This window comes from Tympanuchus pallidicinctus, unplaced genomic scaffold (assembly GCF_026119805.1).
Source record: "Tympanuchus pallidicinctus isolate F22 unplaced genomic scaffold, pur_lepc_1.0 scaffold12, whole genome shotgun sequence".
Classification (NCBI taxonomy): Eukaryota; Metazoa; Chordata; class Aves; order Galliformes; family Phasianidae; genus Tympanuchus; species Tympanuchus pallidicinctus.
In genome coordinates this window covers 16,459,443-16,474,228 of record NW_026294637.1, presented here as the reverse complement: position 1 = coordinate 16,474,228, position 14,786 = coordinate 16,459,443, and the positions used below count along the sequence as shown (strand labels likewise).

General features: G+C 40.2%; 1 protein-coding gene across 9 annotated transcripts in view; it reads left to right on the top strand.

Annotated features, from left to right (window-relative positions):
• DAPK2 (death associated protein kinase 2) overlaps positions 1-14,786 on the top strand; it is a 44,543-nt gene that overhangs the window by 24,856 nt on the left and 4,901 nt on the right. For 7 of the 9 annotated variants that reach the window (XM_052671569.1, XM_052671567.1, XM_052671568.1 and 4 more), the window contains 7 exons: positions 3,803-3,941; positions 5,819-5,948; positions 6,609-6,657; positions 7,303-7,329; positions 9,439-9,591; positions 10,937-10,982; positions 11,865-13,337. In XM_052671569.1, the coding sequence (XP_052527529.1) occupies positions 3,803-3,941; positions 5,819-5,948; positions 6,609-6,657; positions 7,303-7,329; positions 9,439-9,591; positions 10,937-10,982; positions 11,865-12,515 (1,195 nt within the window). In that variant the 3' untranslated portion in view covers positions 12,516-13,337. Of the gene's footprint in view, positions 1-3,802; positions 3,942-5,818; positions 5,949-6,608; positions 6,658-7,302; positions 7,330-9,438; positions 9,592-10,936; positions 10,983-11,864; positions 13,338-14,786 lie in introns of those variants that run through there. The other 2 variants (XR_008203658.1, XM_052671573.1) reach the window with 1 other exon arrangement.

Here is a 14,786-nt window from a genome sequence, read left to right as displayed (position 1 = left end):
ACCAGGCTGTATGAATAACCACTAGTCTTCCAAGAGTGTCAGCACTCAGGCCAGGGAGCGTGCCTGGAGATTGATGTGACTGCTGGCAGATGGCATGTGAGTGGTGGTGAGCATCTGTTAAGTATGTGTATGGCCAAATGTTAGTCTCTGTAACTACAAGTCTGCTTTAGAAGACAGGAAAGAAGCTTGCTCTCTTTGATTGTCAGCTACTAAGCCACCTCCCATTTCATTATCTTCTACTTCTTCCTGTCCTCACATGGCCTTGTACATTTTGTATGTATTCTTGTCAGGCAGTAGCTTATTTCATAGAATCATAGAATCGTGGAATGGCCTGGGTTGAAAAGGACCACAATGGTCAGCTAGTTTCAACCCCTCTGCTATATGCAGGGCTGCCAACCACCAGACCAGACTGCCCAGAGCCACATCTAAAGCCACATCATTTCATTTTTAGAGGGCTGAGTGTAACAGTACTTTGAACTTATTAAGGCCACTGCATTCTGCTACTGCACACAAATTGAGGATGATGATGATAATTGCTAATAAAGCTACATAGATTCTCTCTGTAAGCAGATGATTTCTACTCCTCACACACTGTTATCAGTCTCATACTCACTGCAGTTTATTCAGATAAGCTTTTTCAGCACATGGCCAGTTAATTTTATGACAAGCTGCAATGGACTTTAGCTTCAAAAGAATATTCCCAGTGTTCTTATTAATTGAGGAAGCTGCTTTGGCTTAAATGTTGACACCCTCTCCAAATCAGATTGTGCTGGCACTGACAGTGGTATCTTTCCTTTATGTGGGGACAGATTCTACAGATGCTGTTTGTTTTGTTCAGAAAGAGCACTGCCTAGTTCACTGCTGTAATGTGCACCCAGGCAGGCCCAGAGTTTGCCCTTCCACGTGCACGCTGCCCAGGGTTACGCTCCCCACAGCTTTCGGTGACCTTGCTGCTGTTCTCTGTCGCCTGGTTTCTGCCTTGAGCTGCTTTGCCAAAACGAAATTGGCTTAAAGGCAGCCCTGATTCATACACCAGACTCCTCTACTAGTAAGCGTTCCCAAGAAATAAGGCAGCTTTATCATTTATTGGACTTTGCAGGAAGAGCAAAGTGTCGTCCACTTGCTTCTTTGGAAAGAAAGGTGACGTGATAAGAGATGAGACTGGAAGAAGGGATTTTTTGTAAGATGAAGTCCCCTAAGAAGGGAGCACTCCCTCTTTCATTTGTGGTGTTGATTTGGAAAACACACTTGTCTGGATGTTCAAACGTGACCTGCAGTGGAGCTATGAGTTTTTTACTGCTTTTGTTTTACTCTGTGCCAGAGTACTGTACTTCTCTGTACTCAGGAGCCAGAGAACATTGTCTGCATTCCAAGTGGTAGTAGGGTTAGGTAGCTAAAAAAATGATTGCAGCTGCGACAAGTTATTAAAAGAATCTGTAAGTGAGATCTGCTAGTCTCTGCTGAAATCTGTGTACAAAGAGCAGGCAAGTCTCATTTCCTTAATTATTTCTATTCAAAGTACACACCAGCGGTCACCTCCTGCAGCAGTCTGGCCCTGCCAGCAGGAAGCCAGCTGCACTGGGATACTTTCTGCTACCCTTCTGGAATGTAACCATGCAGGCACTCTACTCTCTCTCCCTTTGCGCTGCAGAAGCTTCTCGTGGCGGGCTTTTTAATGAGAATTAGTAATAAGTTCTGTCTGAAAGGGCCTGACAAGGTTTCAGCTCAGCCTTCTCTCCACCAGCACTTGCAAAAGAAGATACTGCTTAAGGAGAGCACAGATCCCATGGCACTTTATGAAAGGCATTCCCTTCGCATCCCCTTGGCACAGAGGACAGTACTGAGGATGTCAGGGAATATATGTACAAAGGAATGCCAGAAAATTTAGCAGAGGGAACTTTCAAGGTACAAAGCACTACAGGAAAAAAAATAAGGAAAATTAAAAAGATTCAGAGTGTCTGAATTCCCATTGCTGCTTTACCAGCAGAAGGTTATTCCTTAAAACAAACATGAGCATTTTGTTTTCTGAATATCTCCAGTGTCTTGTAGTAAAGTCTAAGACTTAGCCTGAGCTGCAGAGATCTTAAGAGACCAATCTAAAGGAAAACTCAGTAGAAGAGATGTGATGATATCTCATTAATATGAGGTTTGAGTAAGTATGTAGATCACTCTGGAAGTAATCCTGGAATATTTGGGAGAAGGTCTAAATTCTACTGCCATGCTACCAACATCCACCTCTGATGTTATGGGCCAATATAATAAAACAGGAGGCATTACTTTTGGAGCAGCTATTGCACCATATTCGTGAGTCCTTCATTTTTGTTTGCCACTTAGCAGCAACGATTACAGACCAAGGGACTTCTGCAGGTGAAATGTCCTGCCTCATGTTGCATAGAAAGTTTCCTGCCAATGTGGAAACTGTGGAAAAATGTCCCATAACTGGCAGGCAGGTCATTAGGCACTGTGTGAATCAGTGCCTTCAGAACAGAATGGTGTCATATGCTGTCACCCACAGCATCAGTGAGAGCTAAGAAATGAGCCAAAAACTGGCATTTGACATGGGGTTCTTGTTTGCAATTGACTTCTTGCAATTTTTATGACCGTTCACAGTAGTTTGCTTGGAATGAGGCAGAGTAGGGAATCATCGTCTGTGACCACCAGTGTTAGAAAGGAGCCTGGGGTCAGAGGAATGATGGATTGCCTATAAGACCTCTGCAGTGCACAGGCAGTGTGATCTGACTTGCCTGTGAGTCACAGCACTCAGTTAACTCAAAGCACTTGAACCTGCGAGTTCTTTTACTGCTATCTCATTAGACAACAGGGCCGAAAATCTATTTTCCTGATTTACTGTTGGGTTATTCAAGTCTTGCTCTTGAGCTTGGAGTGGTGAGCGCAGGTAAGTGGTACATCTCAGTCCAAGAGGAAACAACCATTTTGAGAAATAACTGCCAGGAGAAAAATTGGATTATGACAGATTATCAATGAGTGTGAACTGAGGGCAAGAAATGTAAGTGTAAATGTGAATAACAACTGCAAACAGTGCACAATTCATTACTAAGATAATCCTCTTTCGTGATGTATGGAAAAAGTAGCACTGAGGGCTCTCAATATGAGACAAAAGAAATAGTTGTGTGTACTAAATACATATGGAATTTCATTTTTGAGGACTCATATTAACTTGTAACATTCCCTTGGTTGGAAACAACAATTTTGGGTACCTTCCAGGCTGCTGCAATCTGCTTGCTTATTAGCACAAAACGAATGCTTTCCTGTCAGTGTATGTCAGGCAAGAATTTGTATTGGTTCTACAGCCACTGTAATGGCTGTTCTGGAAAGAAGACAAAAGTTTGCTGCCCGATTTCATTGCTTCATGTTACTGGTGGCAGCTGGTAAGCAACTATTCAGCAGTTGCTGGCTATTGCAGTTTTCTCTGTTTCCCGTGTCTTGTCCAAAGTGAAAATGTTGGAAAACTGCAGTTGGAATAGTTAACATCGAAGCCTTCCTGTTACAACATGTCTGTAGGTTTATCAGACAGCGCACCTCTTTTTGGACCTTCATAACTCTTGATGAATCAAACCTTGCAGCATCAATGCATTAGGGAAAGATAATCCTTCCTTTGGAGGGGAGGGAGCTAAAAGCAGTTTTGGCACCTTAGGCCAGAGCACAGAGCTCCAGATTGTCGGTGAAGGTGGCCTTTACTAACTATATGGAAGTGTTCAGCTGCTTCAGTTTTCTTTGATTACGTTTACTTTATGTCCTAGAGCGCAGTTGATAACGGGAAGTTTCCTGGTGTGTTTTGCAGGGTGTCTGGAGGAGAACTTTTTGACTTCCTGGCACAGAAGGAATCTTTGAGTGAGGAGGAAGCAACCAGATTCATCAAGCAGATTTTGGATGGTGTGAATTACCTCCACTCTAAGAAAATTGCTCACTTTGATTTAAAGGTGAAGAGGCTGATTTAGTTACTGTTACTGTTCATTTTTGATGACTGTACCTTTTTTGGGATGTAATGTTAGTGACGTCAGGTGGTCAGTGGCAGTGTTACAGAAAAAAAGCAGAATAGAAATGAGAAAAGATAACTGGGGAATCATTTCACTGATGGAGGATATCAAGTTATCTGAAACAAATTCACAGATTAAGTCTATTGGATTTAATAGGACTGTTTCCTGGGGTTTTACTAGTGTTAAATTAGGCATATATTTTTTTAAGCAGTGATCTGATCAGATGGAAGAAAATTGATATTTATCTCATCACTGATCAAGGCTGCATCAATTTCAGTGGAGCTGCAGTGTCTTACACACCTTAAGGAATAAAACAGTGCAGGGCTGTGGCTGTTCTGCGTGCTCCAAACAAACTTACATCATGTATCTGCAGGGAACACGTACGCCCTAGATCCATGGAAGAAAACCAGACTTGTTAGCTAGAGGCTAAAATAGGCTATGACAATAAATTATTCATATGCTTTCTTTCCCAGTACAGCTCTGAGTGAGTGTGTGTGTTAGCAGGAGACACTTCCACCTTAGGATCTGCTTTGAAAAGGCCAGGCAGCTGCCAGCAGTGAATCAGATTGTCTCACCATTGCTCTTGAGCTTATGATTAAGTTATGAAAAATTAATGCAATGAAGCTCTTCATCAGAGATAATTGAATCTGCAGTTTATTCTGAAACCTGTGAAATAAGTACAAGGAGCAACGAATGCTGAGAAACATAATCGGAAAAAAAGAAAAAAAAAAAGAAAAGAAATATCCATTGCATTTGGCAAAGAGTAAGGAGTCTATGACAGAGGTAAAGATAGGTCTAATATCAAAGTTATTCTAGCTTTGGCTCAGGGCCTTGCCCTGTGAATCTGTAGGAAATGCTGCATGTTCTTTTAATAGCTTGTTGTCATACATGATATAGGACCACTCATCACTACATTTTCCATTTTAAGGATTATTCAGGCAGCAAATCCTGTAGATCTTTCTGGGTCGTCTTGTTGCAGGTGTGAATTTAGTTCCAGAAAAAAGATTATTTACCTTCCCTAAGTAGGTTCAGATGTGTTAAGAGCCGTATACTAAGACATTGTCCAGCAGGTTATGGTACATTAGTTACAGCTGAGCAGAAATAATGGGATTTCTCAGTGTACATTCCAAGAGCAGTTCAGCAAAATACTCAGTTGTGTAGCTCTCCTTCAGGATTGAGCAAGTGCATGCTGTCTTTGTACTAGGTAGTTGCACTGCTTCAGCTGCCCTCTAGCTGTTAAGTAGCCACTGATGTTAGAACAGTGGCAAATCCATGGCATCAGGGCCTGGCATCTTCCTAGGAGGCCTTTCAGGACGAGGAAGTATTTTCTGATTTAACAGAGGACAAGATGCACCACAGAGCCACTTGATGTTACATCACAATGCTGCTGGGATAATAGTATCGTTATATATCTTATCAGATTAGGGAACTAAATACAGTAGTGTGGAAACAAGGATATGTTGCTTCTATCCTGGCAACAGTCATCATTAAGATGGGCTTAATGTGAAGATAGAAAGATTTTGCTTGAGGTGAGAATAAAGACTGCAAGAGGAAGAATGTATTATTTTATTATTTTTATTTGTATTGTATTATCAGTTTTGTTTTCCTGTTGCAAAATTCTGATCTGTTCATTTGATGTCAAACGTTATGAGATGTCATCCCTTTACCAAAAGAATGAATTGTGTATGATTAAGAAAGGACACGTGTTTCTTGTTCTACAGTGTTGTATGTGGGAAGGAAAAAATTTGAGAACTGGAGGTGTAGATCTGTTATTTTCTAAGATAATATAACAACAAATATCTATCTTTTGTCATTTTTAGCCTGAAAACATTATGCTTCTTGACAAGAATATCCCTATTCCACACATCAAACTCATTGATTTTGGCCTGGCTCACAAAATAGAAGATGGAGTTGAATTTAAAAACATTTTTGGAACTCCAGAATTCGTAGGTGAGTGACCAGTTTGTATCAAGGTGACCTAAATCTGGAAATCTGCTATATTTTTCTGCATTAGGCTTTCTGTATGCCTGATGGGCTACTGTTGTGGGAGTCAGTTGTTGCCAAATAAATGTTTAGAGACACAAATTCAAGGCTGAGGTTGTGAAACACTGCAATACAAGTTATAATTTTCTATAATTTTCTCCCTGTTGCCTGGGTCAAGTAATCTGTGTGCGTTGCTGCACAATTGCACAGGTTTCTCTTTTATTTCTTTCTAGTCAAACTGCCTCCCATTATTTCTCCCCTCCATTTTTCCACTTGATTTTATTGTTATTGCTTACTGATCATCATTCTAATTTGTCTCTCTACTTCCTATTTGTTTCATTTTGAGTTTTGGGGGTTGTGGTGGGGAAGAGAATTGTAATTCATGTTCCATTTAAGCACGTCTGTTCCACGACCTGAGATGATTTCAGTGCTGCTAGAGACACCTTTTTTTTGTCTCAGTATCTTACCTTGGTCTTTTCCCTTGCATGCTGTCTTACATTGGGATGCTTTGCAATAAGAAATTTTTTCTTATAATACGATTTCTCATGGATAACACTTGTCTGTTTTTTGGTCTTTTTCTGTTCCCATCCACTTTCTTTTTTTTTTTTTTCCTAATATCTTCTATAGCTCCAGAAATAGTGAACTATGAACCACTGGGGCTGGCTGCAGATATGTGGTAAGCTTCTAACTTCTTTTCCAGGTTGCTCTCCTGACAATTTTTCCCACTGTTCTCTGAAGGGAATCTCAAAACAAACTTAAGTCTGATGATTGCATATTCTTTGTTCTGTCATTCCATTTTTTACTGATTACTTTTACTGAAAAGGTAAAAGAAGTGGTTAACTTCTTCAAAATTACAGTGAAAAACTTGAATAATGGCCATTACAGAGTTAATATTTTGCCACTGTCCACTGCGGAGGAGCAGTCTCAAAAGAAAACATGTTCCTGCAGTGCCTGTGACAGCTTTATTTATAAGAGCACTGCATGCAGAGGAGACCTGCGTACTAATCTGGTCTGCTGAGAATGCAGCCAAAAGAAGTCACCCCAAATAAAATACCCTTCCTACTGTTTCTGTGTATTTCTGGTAGGTACTGTGGTAAATATCTCCCAGCATAGAAATAAATGATTTCAAATATCCACAAAATATGAGTATTGGTGTAAAATTGACATTTTCATTGAAACTAGCTTTAGATAACAACTGTTATCTGAAACAATGAGAGCTTTCCTGCCCGTATTGCAATACTGTAACCATTTCTGTATTGTATATGTTGAAAAGAATATAGATAGTGCAGAAGCTTTGCAATTAATCTCCTTTGTTTTTCAGGAGCATAGGAGTCATCACCTACATACTGTGAGTACAAACCATACATTCATTAGTATATGAGTGTTCCTAAAGCTCTAATGCGCTGCTACAGAGCAGCTTTTCCTCCAATCAAGCAAGAAAGGAGCTGCACGCACATCCTCTAAAGGAAAAACTTATTCCTCAGCTTTTTCAAATTTTAAAATAAGCCATTAAAAAAATTGAGAGGGCCATTATGACCAGATGAAGAACAAATGGCTCTGAAGATGTTGGGCATTTCAGCTTCCTATGAGATCTCATCAGTACAGTGTGATAGAGGATAGAAAAGCCCAAGCATGTTGGTTGGGCGTAGAATAGTTGAGCTACCAGTGTGGAGAGAATAGATACATAAAGTATCTCACAGCAGCATTTACAAGCAGAGTTATTTCTGGTGAAAACAGAGGAGTTTGAAACTGCTTGTAAGGGTAGCAGTTTAGTTTATATAAATATGGTCACCCATATTAAAAAAGAAGAATTTAAGCTGAAACAGGAGCAGAGATGGTTGATCCAGGAAGCAGAGAACTCATCTTGCAGCATTAAAAAGGGCTTCTTAAAGATAGAGAGGCAAAGGCTGGCTGGGAACATCTCCACAGTTAGTAAGCACAAGAAAAAAATGCTCATGAGAAAAGCATGTAAACTCTAATAAGTGAGATTCTATTGACATACTGGAAACAAGCAGTTGAGATAGTTTTAAGATGGAGCTTGACAATTTGTGGAACTGCTTCTTTCATAAGTTTCCTGTGGTTTATGAAAGCTGTCTTCTTGTCACCTTCTTTTTGACTAACCAAAACAGAGCAACAGCGGGAGGGTGGAGAACCTGTTAAGAAATGAGATTCATTGTGCCTATGGGGCAGACTTTACGGCATCAAAAACAGCTGGAGAACTTCATTTGTGTTGCCTTACTGTGTCAGCAACGTCAGTGTCATTATATGATTAAAGCAGAAGAGAAAACTTTCTGTGCTCAAATGCTTATTCTGTGAGTGAAGCTGTGGTAGCTGGGGACTGGGCTGAATGACACACGTGGTCATATGTCTTCTTCTGCTTACCTCTGAATCCTCAGTCAAATTGATAGTGAAAGTAAAGACAAAATAAAAGATCTGTATAGCAGTTTTCTATTCAAACACTCACTTTAGATCACAGGAGTTTGCTGCGATCCTATTTTGAGCCTGCTGCATCGTGAAGCTTTGCTATCAAAACTAGACATAGGAGATGAGCATAACAGTCCAGACAACTTTAAACAGGAATGAAATAAATTTCCTCATTATAAATAACATTTCCTGTAAACCAGACTTGCATCCCTTCATGTTGAGGGGAGTGGAGGGCAGGGTAGGAAGAGTCTGCAATGAGCCTGCTCTGACATTTGAATTTTGTGGAGAAAAGGTAAATAGTCATTACAGGTGAAAGTTGTCAAGTCACAGCTGAGAGAGGCGAAGTAGTCAAATGAAAATGAAAGCTTTTTCTGTCTAAATAAAGCTTACTGAATGCTGTTTTATTATGATACATCTATTATGTCCATACGGTTGGAGGAAAGGGCCAAGAGAATGCAATCTTACATTGATCAGAAATGGTTGGATTCTATCTCAACTGAAGTTCCATAGCGAATTTCTTTTGATGAGCTGTGTGCCCATTCCTCCGTGCAGGGCTGACCTCTAGCAAGGCCTCCCCTGATTTCTGGTCACACACTGTATTGTGATGCCATCTGAGGAACATCTCCTGGCTGCACTTACTGCACAGGGAACTTGTCTGTAACTTTGCAGACAGAAAATTGCAGGCAGGATTTTTTTCTACCTGATGAAAATGAATGGAAATACAAATTTATCTGCTTGACCTGACAGAAGCTTTCTGGCTGGTAGTGTTTGTGGAGTCACAGCCACAGATGCTCTCCTCAGCTGAAGCTTTTCCTATTTTGACAAACTGTGACTTCAGTGAGATACTCAGAATGGGAGAATCTGTGCATGTCTATCTGAGCACTCAGTGCTGCCCTAGAGACTTTCAGAATGAGTCTGATTCAGAACCACAGATGCTGGACCTGTTATTTCCCAAGTGTTGTGGCTGCTACAATACAGAGATCCACAAATAGGGGACCTATTTCCAATTGATTCTTTTTTATGGCTTATCTAGGCTTAGTGGTGCATCACCTTTCCTTGGAGAAACTAAACAAGAAACGCTCGCTAACATCACAGCTGTGAATTATGAATTTGATGAAGAATTTTTCAGCAATACCAGCGACCTGGCAAAAGATTTTATTCGGAAACTGCTGGTGAAAGACACACGGTAAGTGAAAACTCAGAATCGTTCATCGGTGCTTTAGATAAATCTGGTGAAACAGCCTGCAGAGCAATCTGCAAAGCCTTCCCTGCAGTGTGTGTTGCCATTCAAGAGCAAGATGGTAGGCAGAGTTCTGCTGCTGTGCCCACAGTGAATCACAGCATCCACAAACTCTAACAAAAGGAACTGAAATCTCCTTTGTTAAATTTCAATTTCATGACTGCATTTTCTCCAAAGTCAAAGTGCTACAACAATGTGTTGGTGAAGGGCTGAAAATGGTATGCAAAATCTTTAGTTCTAGGTAACTACCACTCCAGTATTTCAATCTGCTGTGAACTGCCTGCAAGGACATGACACAATCCTGTAAAACGTTCCCTGTGGTCCAAGAACATTTTGTTTTTACATCTGCTCCTACTGGAATTGTTCTTTATGTCTCTATGCATCCACTGCAATCACCCAGGATTTGCATGACAGCTATTCAGAGTTTTATTCTCAGTCCTTGGGAACCACAGTCTTTTAAAAGTGTTTCTTTTAATAAAGTGCACATAGAAGTAGCATCTCCTTCCCCTTAACTCTGTTCATCCCAGAGGAAAGTCAGGCTGTTGCAGTTCTTTCTAGTGGCTTCAATAGGAGAAAAGAAGGATATTAGAAAGAGGCAAACTGTTGGGTCAAGCCCCAAGGAATTGCAGCAGTCTTAGAACAGGTTAGAGTTGGTGGGGTTTGATGAGAGGCTAGTGCAGGTCTAGCAACCTCCTTATAAAAAAGACAAGTCAGACACACTGATATTTGTCATGTGTTATAGAGCAATGTGGTGGTTCTGCCTTTGATTCTGAATGGTGATAGGGTGCTGTTCACTGAGCTGCACACTGCAGGAAGAAGTTAGGATCAATTATGTTGGATAAGATTTGAAGTATTCCTCTCAAATTCTGTTTTCAGGACATGGCAGGAATGATGTCCTGTTGCACTCTAGAAGACACTTTTGATATAATTAACATTGTATACCATGATTCAGACACAGTCATGTTAAAGGTATATAGAAATAATTTATTCTCTAAGCCTGTAGGATGAATAATCTTTTATCACTTCTTATAAGAGGGTACACAAAAATAAAGATTTCAGACAGGAAGGCATTAAAATTGGGATGGGGACAACTTCCTACTGGCAAACACACAAACAGCATGCCTTGTGGAAAAGCATAATCCCCAATTTCAGTATTAGGCCTGAAGTTATCTTGATAAATGCTTTACTGCTTATACAAGGGCAAAGAGAAGGCTAATGGGCTTGTATGCAAGGTATTTCTCTCTCAAATCTGTACTTTTTGTGTTTCTTTTTTTGTGTTTTTTTTTTTTAGGAAACGTCTTACAATTCAAGAAGCTCTGTCTCATCCATGGATAACGGTAAGACCAAATAAAAAGGGAGATCCTGCTTTTTGCTGTGGGCCGAGCAGAGATAATGTTCTCACTCTTATTGATGTGTTAATTGGAAATCTGACCTCTGTGTAGTTAGAGACCATTGACATCTGAAAGAGGAGATGTACTGGGAGGAAATTGGTTGGGTTCTGACTGAATCTTGGGATTTCTGCGAACCTTAATCATGACTTTTTATTGTCGTGGTTTTCAAAAAGAGGAGAACAAAGCTTTGATGTTTGTTGCATGTACAGTGTCCTACATTAGACTGTGCTTTGCATTTCTTCATCCTTCTTTGCTTGCACGATAAGCACTGTATCTCAGATATAGTGCTTTCTTGATCTGGGAGTTGATCACAGCCAGTGTGGAAATATAATTTACCTCAGAATGTAACTGTGTGTACCACATGTGTTGATTTGCTGACTTTTGTGTCTGAGTGGATTTTTTCATCATAAATGTTGCTTGTGTTTGTGGATGCATAAATATAGAAAATACCTCTGGATAATCTCAGCATGCACAGTGATCCAATTTTTGCTCAGCACTGCAAAAAGCACTGAGTGGACTCTTTTCAGGACTGTTGTTTTTCCTCTTACAACCATTGATATTTTTGAGAATGACTGATTAAAAAATTAACAACAAAAGAAACTGAGGCCCCGGTCTTCAACTTACCACACTGGAATGAATGCACATTGCTTACTACATTCGTTTTCTCCTGTTGTTTTATTGTTTTTTTTTAATTGAATGTGTGAAGGAAAATCTGTGGGAGAAAAGAATCTCCCACAGATTGGAAATTCAGGCTGCATCCTTTGTGTAGAGTTTGAGTTACTGCACTGTCTTGTAAATGTCCAGTAATGTTGGTTCCTCTATCTGAAGACTCACCAGCTGAAGGAAGAAACAAAAGTCGAAGAAAACAAGAAGGCTGAGAACACACAGCTCAAGACAAAACGACTGAGAGAGTACACCATAAAATGCCATTCAAGTATGCCTCCTAATAACACCTACATCAACTTCGAGCGCTTTGCCCAGGTAGTAGAAGACATTTCATTTATGGAACGAGAGGTCAGCGCTTTGGCTGCGTCCCACGACTCTTTGCAGGAGGACATTGATGCTCTGGTTTCCATTTATAATGAAAAAGAAGCTTGGTATAAAGAAGAAAATGAAAGCGTGAGGCATAAGCTGTCTCAGCTCAAGTATGAATTCCGCAAAACTGAATCCCTGAAAAGACATCTACAAGATGATATCAAGACTGTAGGTGCCAGTCTTACAGTCATAACTGGGAAATATGCTGCTCTGCAGAGTCAGTACGAATCTCTCAGTCAAGAGCTTTCTGAGGATCTTAAGTGGATACAGGATTTGATGAGTAATTTTCAACTGGAAAATGGAAATGAAGCCTGTATGAATGGAAACTTTGACTCTGTTTTCAACAAAGATATCAATGAATCCCTAACAGATCTATTAAACAGATCGTGCTGTGAAGAATTCCTTGCAGGGCTGAATCTCAATGTAGCAGAATCAAATCAGTAATGTTCTACATCAGGTTACACGCAGGCTTTGCTGCCTCTCTCAATGTACAACAGTTAAAAAAAATAACGTTTCAGTGCATAATCTCCACACACAAAAACATTACCTAGGACTGAAACAGGAATTCTGATGTGCTGCACAAGTTGCTGACCAAAACCCAAATATAAATTCCCAGCGCTTAAGTTTGTAGTGTTTAAGTTCTTTCCCATGCTTGGTGTCTGAACTTACAGGAACTGGGTTATCACTGTAGCATGGACCACAGCTAACCTGCATCCTTTTGCATTTCCTATGTCATACTTATCATACGCTACGGTTCCTGAAGTTCACTAAGTAATGAATGCAGAGAAGAGAGTTCAGTCTGTATTTACTGGGCTGGGTGCCTAGAAACCAATAAAGAATTAATGATAGCATGTCCGTTTGGATGAAAGAAATAGTCACCTAGAGCTGCTGTGGGCAGTTCTGCAGAGCAGATGGGAGAAGAATTTGCAATTATTTGCAAAAAAAATTAAATCTGTGCTGTAACATGAAGTAAATGAAGTTAGCAGTTTAGTATGGGGAAATTCTCTGTGAGAATGGCTGCTGCTGAAGAGCAGTTAAAATCAGGCTTTTCAAGATGAAGTTTTTAGGCCTGTAATTCAGATTGGGATCTTCTACCATCAAGTGTTAGCTAATGATTAATTCTTCGGTTTAAAATTCAGTGGAGTTTCTTGTCCCATAACAAAGAAACTTACTCCAAAGACAGAATTACGAGTTTGTAACGATCAAATTACTGTGTATATCATTTTGCAGTGCCAATATTAAAATGTGAGTGATGACAAGCAGTAACATACATGTCTGATTTGCTTTCTGCAGTAAAGATGAGGCAGAACTACAACTAATTTAATTTGCCATGTGGGATTGAGGACTAACGTTCTTTGTGTGAAATTGTTGGGCTTTTTTTAAGTTTTAGAAAGTAAGAGAAAGGTTGTCCCAGACTTGAATCCTGACTTGTGTTTCAAAGATTTCAATTGATTATACTGTATATTCACATGTACTTTGAATCATTTTTAGACCCAGTAAATTGTTCTTTATGCAGATGGCAGTTCTTCCTTGATTATGTAGTCAGTGGCAAAAAAGGAACTGTGAGGCTTTTTTTGTAGTGGGAAGAGTTGTTGGGCATCTGCTTTATGCCCTCTTTGCTTAGCTATTTGAATTTGCTTCAAGATAACTGTTACACAGATACAGGAATGACAGAGGTAGTAGCCAGGATTCCCTGTATCCGTGTTCAGGTCCATCCAGAGTTGATCTCGAAATGTAGTAGAAGGGGAGAATTTAATGATCTTCCTGAATTTGAACCACCGTTGTTCATAACATTGTTTCCTACTTTGAGATAAAAATGATAAAAGCATACTTTGATCCAGTTCGTGTAGGGCACAGTGGATCTGTCACTGTCACTGTGAAGACATACAGAGGCTGGTGGAAATGAAGGGTCCTGGAAACAGTTGCTCAACAGGGGTGATGTTGACACTGTCATGATAGTTGGAGGATGGAGTGTGCTCTCTGGCATCTTGCTTTGCACAAGAGGTAAAATTTTAGATACCCAGGAGATGTCCCTCACATACTGATGCTGTTGGCAGGGACTTTTGGACTCCAGAGTGCCAAGCAGTATTGGAAATATTAACTGTCTCAGCTTTTGATTGGCTGTGAAGGCTTCAGTCATCATTTCTGCAGGCTCCTTGGAGCTACAAGATGCAGGAGATGCTGTCCAGACAAACTGGAACATCAGACTTTTTATTGTTGTTAAAGAGAGAGTTTCAACTCTTAAGAAGTAACTTAAAGACTACTGAGAGTCAGTATCTGCATAAAAGACCCTCAGTGAAGAGAGTCTGTCTGCCTTCCCTCAGCTGTCATCTCACATCCTCTGATCTGTGTAGATTTTCTTGTGGAACAATGCACTGACATGACGAGAAGGAACATGAAATGAGGCCACTCTGTTCCCAAGTGTTTGGGTGAAGTCAATATTTTTGTGACTCAGTCCTTGAGGTCAGTGCTCTCTGGGCTGAAAGGGGTAAATAACACTGTTTTTGAGAAGGTGTTCTGATGATTGAGAAGATGACAGGGTCATTGTTTGCAGGCTGCTTAGCAATTGGGAGATAGTAATTAACAGCTGGGAGCAGTGTGAAGCAAGCTATTTTGATTTGGCAATGGCTCTGCTACCAAAAGGGCACTCAGAAATTTTCATATACAGCTGACATTCAGACTGTGACAGTTTTTCCTCTTCAAACTGATTCTACA